Source organism: Macadamia integrifolia, chromosome 10 (assembly GCF_013358625.1).
Source record: "Macadamia integrifolia cultivar HAES 741 chromosome 10, SCU_Mint_v3, whole genome shotgun sequence".
In the NCBI taxonomy this organism is placed as follows: Eukaryota; Viridiplantae; Streptophyta; class Magnoliopsida; order Proteales; family Proteaceae; genus Macadamia; species Macadamia integrifolia.
Window position 1 is genome coordinate 33,911,293 of NC_056566.1, and position 6,697 is coordinate 33,917,989.

The 6,697-nt window shown below is 39.7% G+C and overlaps 1 protein-coding gene across 1 annotated transcript; it reads left to right on the forward strand.

The window, feature by feature from the left end:
- Positions 1–3,437: 3,437 nt before the first annotated feature.
- On the forward strand, positions 3,438–5,573 carry LOC122091906 (basic leucine zipper 61-like). The gene is made up of 4 exons (XM_042662148.1): positions 3,438–4,353; positions 4,469–4,559; positions 4,734–4,860; positions 5,200–5,573. Exons 1-4 carry the CDS (start codon positions 3,797–3,799, stop codon positions 5,352–5,354), a joined length of 930 nt encoding a protein of 309 aa, XP_042518082.1. The 5' UTR covers positions 3,438–3,796; the 3' UTR covers positions 5,355–5,573.
- The last annotated feature ends 1,124 nt before the right edge of the window (positions 5,574–6,697 follow it).

Sequence of the window (6,697 nt, forward strand, 5' to 3'; positions counted from 1 at the left end):
AGATTTAGGTTATGGATGTATAAGTGGACCTTAGATGAGGGATTGGCGTTGTTGGGTTGACCTTAAACAAGTTCCCCAAATCGAAGAGAGGATGGGAAGATGACAGCAAAATTCATGTTTTATGACTAGGGGTTTACGTGTTGGGTTACTATTGGGGATAAGCATCGGGTCGCAGTTGTCGGACTCCTGCAGCGGTTAGAAGTACGGACGGCTGATTGTTAGGACAGTCGGTAATCCCAACGGTATATTCAGAGGGCCGATCGTACTGTTTTTATTTCAGGTGGAGTCACCCATTTACTTTATGCCATTTAAATTGTCGGGAGTCGGCTTGCATTTAAATTTCAGAATCAACGGTGGGCCTCCCTGAAAACTATATGGATGTATCATGGGATGGGGTTCGTGGCTCATACCCGGGGCATACGTGCACTGTGGTTGTGAGTAGCACATAGTCTATGACCTAGTAATGTTGTTTAGGTGGATAGGATTAAAATGAATTGCATACATATAGGTGCATTTGTATTGTGACTACTTGTGTGGTCTTCCTTTCCACTTACTAGGCTAGTGAGCTTATTCCACGTGCATAACTCATTTTAGGTGATTTTTCCAGTTACCTACCTGAAGATCAAGAGCCAGGTCCCACTGTGGAGTTTTCCTCTTAGGACTGGTGGGTCCTTGATGAGTTCGAGCACGGTGTTGATTGCACGCGTGAGGATTGTGTTGTATGGCAGCAGTGACTCCAGATTTATTCTTTTTTATTCTTTTGATGTACCCTATTGATGACTTGATGCTTAAATTGTTATATTTTTGTATATATATCATGCCTTCGGGCCCATATGTATATAATTGTTATAACTCAATTTGGGTATCAAGTATTTGGGAAATAATTATTAGTATTATTACGAATAGGTCTTCCGCTGAAAGTACAAGTCTTATCTTAGTTTAGTAGATATATGTTGTAGAGTGGTTACTGCATTATTGATCCTAGTAGGTTTGTGGGTTAACTGGAGTTAACTCGGTCACCGGCTCGGTTCAGTGAGAACGGGGTGTGACAGTTTGAGCCTTGAGGTATCGGTATAGAATTGCTTGTATCGATATTGTTAGTCATTGATCTTGAAACCGCGTTGATATTGTACCGGTGAAACAATAAGGTCCAAGGGTAAAACAGTAAAAATATCCTTTTTTTTTAAAGAAAACCAAGAATAAACTTATCGGTTCAGTATTGATATCGTGTTAATTTTGAAAATGTCCGATACACAATCCAATACTGTGCACTAAAACCATGATCCCAACCCAACAATTTTCCAGACCCTAGCTAATAGCTATGTTCTTCAAACTATTACCACTGAACTGCAGATATGGTTTCCATGACAAAGCTGAAAGTTAAAGTAAAAGAGCCAATAACGAGGTTTATCTGATCCAAGAATGTCCACAAGGAGTATCAACCTAACTCTAGTGGGAGCAGCCTTTGCAAGTAGCGATCCTGATGAGCCCCATCACCTGACACTATACCATGCACCTTCTCTTTCCATGCAGTCACTGTGCATGTATCCATCTTCAAATTCAATTCATTCATCTAAATGTTCACTTCATATAGGGTGGCAACTGGGAATTATTTTATTTTTTTTGGGTTTCTCTCTCTACTTTATAAAACAGCTGTCTCTTCTCTCTCCTCTTCAGGTTCTCCTCCTCACATGCAATAATGCTTCTCCACTATACAATATTAACCGTCCTTCCTCTCTACTCTCCCTTGTACGGTAGAGCAGAATTTTCTTTGGGAACTCAAATTCCTCCTAAAGAATAAATACCCATTAGAGAGAGAGAGAGAGAGAGAGAGAGAGAGAGAGAGAACATGTTTGATCAGATTCTTGAATGACAGTGGAGGTGGGATTATGGAACTTAGCCACCAAAACAAGGGCAAAGACCATAAATCCTTGGATTTTGCGCTGACAGATCAAACATTTGTGGACCTTAGATCTAGGATGATACAATTCCATGTGATGTTAAGGGGTGGGGTAACAGTGGTCCATCCATTTGGGTGGTCCTGTCCTTACACCTTATCACCTTAATCTCTCTGTGAGAGAGAGAGAGAGAGAGAGAGAGAGAGAGAGAGAGAGAGAGTCCAAAATCTTTATTTGTCGGTAGAGTCCAGTTTACAGAAAGCTTTTTTTAAACTTGGGTATAGATAAGGACTTAATATATTTATTGATCCATCTTTTCACTAATCATTATTATTGTCTCCCCTCAAAAACTTCCCAATTAATAAATAGATGCCAATTTGATATGATCTTGAAATTACCTAGAAAGTGCAGTGAGGCTTGGTGTGATAGAAGTTAAAGAAAGAAAGGAAGAAAAGGTGACCCACAGATACATATAGCCACCATGTGAGGCCTGGTTTGGAGACAAAGCAAAAGAAGGTGGGGGGGCGTGCTAGGATTTCACATGGGAGGACATGATATTTATGATTCTTTCAATCTCCCCTTCCTCCTCCCTCACAGCTCAACCTCCTAAATCCTCCACCTCCAACTATACATCTATATATTACTACTTGTATTATATATATATATATATATATCTTTTCAAAGGTTCATGAAGGGGTGTCAATCGGTCAATTGAATCGGTTTGTTTTGGTCTGGTTTCATTGGTTTTCGATGTAAGAATGAATGATTTCAAAATGTGATCTAATAAGGATGCATTAATTTTGGTTTAGGTTTGGTTCTCTTATCAGTTTGGATTAGGTTTACTAGTTTCGATTTATCATATAAATATAAGGAAACAAGATTCTGTCCCGGGCTGTGCCCAGACATGAGTGAGAAAAAATGATCACCCTACCCCCATGAAAGGCAAAAATGTTCGCCCTCTTGATGCTTCCATATGCGCTCCCATTGATTCCTACGTGGTATAGAAGCCACGCTCCCAAACAGAGAACTCTTCCCATAAAATATATATGGAAAAAAAATGTTTTCCTTTTATGAATCCAATAAGCTCATATCAGTTCGAACTAATCTCAATTGGTTCGGTTCGATTTCATTGATTTGGTTCAACTTTTCATGGTTCATCATACCTTTCATAGTTCTACCATGCACATGCAGCCCAACCATTGATAGATCAATCCAACAATAGAGGATTAATGAAGGTGAGTATAGGAATGTAGAGGAAATGATCCTCCGTGACACTTATTAGATTATAATAAGGCTTGTGCCAAAGCTGACGGTCACATCGGCACGTGGTCGCTGATTCCGCCAGTTATTAAACTACTGCGCCTTTCCAGTAAAACCGTTGAGACCCAACCCCTTCCCAGCTGTAGCTAGCTGTCTCAATCTCCCATGTGACCTTCCCCTCCAAAACCTCTGGGCCTATGAAAAAGATAGATAAAATAAAAATAAAAATTTAATTTAATGAAAAAAAGTTGAAAAAAACATCCTCATGAGAGAAAGAAAGGGTGGGGTTGAGCAAAAAAAAAGAAGATTTTAACAGAATCAATAGATAGAGATGGAGAACAACAGCAACAAAGTTTAATGAAAGGAGATGAGAGGAGAAGACCCTCAAGAAGAGGAAGAAGAAGAAGAACAACAAGAGAAGATGAAGACTTGTTGCTGTTGCTAACTCTCTCTCTCTCTCTCTCTCTCTCTCTCTCATTTCTTCTTAGTTCTAACTTCCCATCCTAAGTTGGGTATAGCAAGATTTGATAAGAGTCAGTTGGTTAGTTGGTTGGTGGTTGGTTCAATTCAGTTGTTATCTCATTCTTCTCTATTCCTTTCCTCTCTGTCTTTAAATTCTGTCATTTAGAATACATAGGATGGCACAATTACCTCCCAAAATCCCAAATATGACACCCAATTGGCCTAATTTCACACATCAAAGGATACCTTCCATGGGTAGTTTGATGCCAACCACAACCACCACCACCACCACCACCACCCAACACCAACCACAGCCTTCACAACAACCTTCATGGGTTGATGAATTCCTCGACTTCTCATCGGTAAAGCGCGGCGCTCACCGGAGATCGGCAAGTGACTCAATTGCCTTCCTTGAAGCCCCTCTTGTGGAAGAATGCAGAAGCTCCTCAGCCACATTAAGGCCTTCCAACCATGAGTTTGATAGATTAGATGATGAACAACTCATGTCTATGTTCTCTGATGACATTTCAGCCAATGTACCTCCCACGGTATCATCTTCCAATCCTTCTACACCGTCAGATCACAACAGTATTAACGATGAGAAGCCTACACCATCTGATCAACAGTTAAAGAATGAGTCCGGTGAGGTCCAGAGCTCATGCCAACCTGACCCTCCTGTCCCTCCTACCTCTGCTAATGGTGATCCCATTGTTGATCCTAAACGGGTCAAAAGGTATATAAGAGAATTATACATAGTTTTAAGACACATAATTAAGAGAATTATATTTCATAAACTTCATGGATTAATCTTAATTAATTATTCATTATGGATCTTGATTTGAATATAGGATACTAGCCAACCGGCAATCGGCGCAGAGGTCACGAGTGAGGAAGCTACAATACATTTCGGAGCTCGAACGCAGTGTAACATCCTTACAAGTATGTATCTCAATTATTGATGTATATATTGATGCATTATTTCTTTAATAGTTTGAGCTTTTAGGTAAAATAGTCGAGAATATCCATAATATATATAATGTCTTAATTACCTTAATTATACTTTCAAATCACTTGGTTATTGATTCTTCTCTTAAATTTGACATGGAAATGAAGACGGAAGTATCAGCATTGTCACCGAGAGTCGCATTTCTTGATCATCAACGATTGGTGCTTAACGTCGATAATAGTGCTCTCAAGCAAAGAATCGCAGCGCTTGCACAAGATAAGATATTCAAAGATGGTAAATATTGATCATTACTAGTTTATAATTATGATTTAAAAATTATTAGGGTTTCTCACGGAAAACAAAAGTAATAATCCACATCAAATGTATATAACTTGATATGAGGACTTATAGATACTTGAGCACCCTTTTTAATGACTAACCTTTAAGAATGGCTTCTACCTAAGTCCCATCAATGATGCACCTTAGATTTATATTAGGAAAGACAAAAAGAATGCCTTTTTCTTGGTTACGTAGGTAGTTTTTGTAGAATCTGTATATGTTTTTATTTTTTTTAAGGCTTTAAGCTGAACTAGGGGCTGAAGGTACGTGGTGGGTTTGTGTAAATTAATGCAGCTCACCAAGAAGCACTGAAGAAGGAGATAGAGAGATTACGGCAAGTGTATCACCAGCAGAACCTTAAGAAGATGGGCAATACCGCACATACTGCAACTAATGCGCCACCTTCTGATACCCATGGTGGTGCAGACAATGGGCAGCTGATTAATTGAAGGAGGGGTTGAGACGACCTTGAAAGGCTATGGTGCAATTTGCTAACCTGGCATCCACATGATCTGTTTCCCTTTTCTGTAGGTGGGTCCTTACAAAGATTTACAAAGTTCAAGGATAGGAAAAGGACACGTGGACCCTTTTTTATTTTCTTTTCATTGAGAAGATGATTGGGTCTGGGTCTGGATCTGGATCTGGGTCGGGTAGGGAGAGGGGGGGGGGTGTGGGTTTGTGTGGTGGGGAGGGTGTAAGTGGGGACTTGTATTGTTTTACTTTCACTGCACCGTGTAGGGGAGTGGGGGTTTAGGTTGAGGGTGGTGATTCTCTTTTGTATCTTATTATGATTATTTTTTTTTTTCTTGGGAAGAGAGCAAAGAAGGTTGGTGTAGTGGGGGTGGGCGTGGGGGTGGGGTGTTGGGATTGGGATGTATGAAAGAAGAGGGTTAGTGGTGGGTTTGTCAGGAAAGAAATGAGGGGTGTTTGATGTCTGTTTGTTGTAATTTTTTGGGTGTTCTTGGGGGTAATAATTTTATTTGCCTTCCTAAGAAAAAAATTTGTAGAAAAAACAGCTTAATTGTGCTCAATTCAATCATCCTTATAATTGAATTTCAAGTGGTCAATTTCCTTTGTCACCATTACTATTAGTAAGGATTCATGTACTTGGGCTGATCTGCCATGAATTTTGTAGGTTCGAGTTCTTTAGGATTGGCAACTAGGCAAAGAATAATCATCCTATCTGAGTGCATGGTTTCTGCACTGACACGGGGCTAATGAAAATACACCTGCAAGCATCAAGAGAGTGAACATTTCTACCTTTCATAAGGGGGATCATTTCGCCCCTCTATGTGGGTGCAACCCCACATTCTTGGAGAATCTTTCTCCCTTCCCAAATTTTTTTTTTTCTTTTTGATAGAACGTCTTCCTGGCTATTATTTCCCTGATTTGGTGTGATGTTAACCCTTAACAGCCTTACTTATGTTATTTAATAATTAAAAGAACATTTGATGGGTTGTCTCCCACTCTAAATTCTAATTTTGGAGCCATATAAACTTGATGGGTTATCTCTTGATTAGAAACAATGGGTATAGTAGTTTTCACTTTTAATTATTGGCTTATTACTAGTGAGGCCCTGAAAGCTCCACTTTCAACTGTTTCACATTATGCTACTTTGGACAGACCTTTTTGCCTGCCTGCCTGGTGTCATATACTTTTGTTGGGGGTAGTGGGCATTACTACAGTAGTCATCCTTGAAATTGAATTTCAGGTGGTCTATTTCCTTTGCCACCATTACTGTTAGAAAGGATTCATGTACTTGGGCTGGTCTGCCATGAATTTTGTAGGCTCG

Bases quoted from the DNA above. Each gene is read 5' to 3' on its own strand.
- LOC122091906 (XM_042662148.1), top strand. From the start codon at position 3,797: ATGGCACAATTACCTCCCAAAATCCCAAATATGACACCCAATTGGCCT. The intron at 4,354-4,468 runs GTATATAAGAGA...ATTTGAATATAG, and splicing joins GATCCTAAACGGGTCAAAAG to GATACTAGCCAACCGGCAAT. The intron at 4,861-5,199 runs GTAAATATTGAT...AAATTAATGCAG, and splicing joins AGATAAGATATTCAAAGATG to CTCACCAAGAAGCACTGAAG.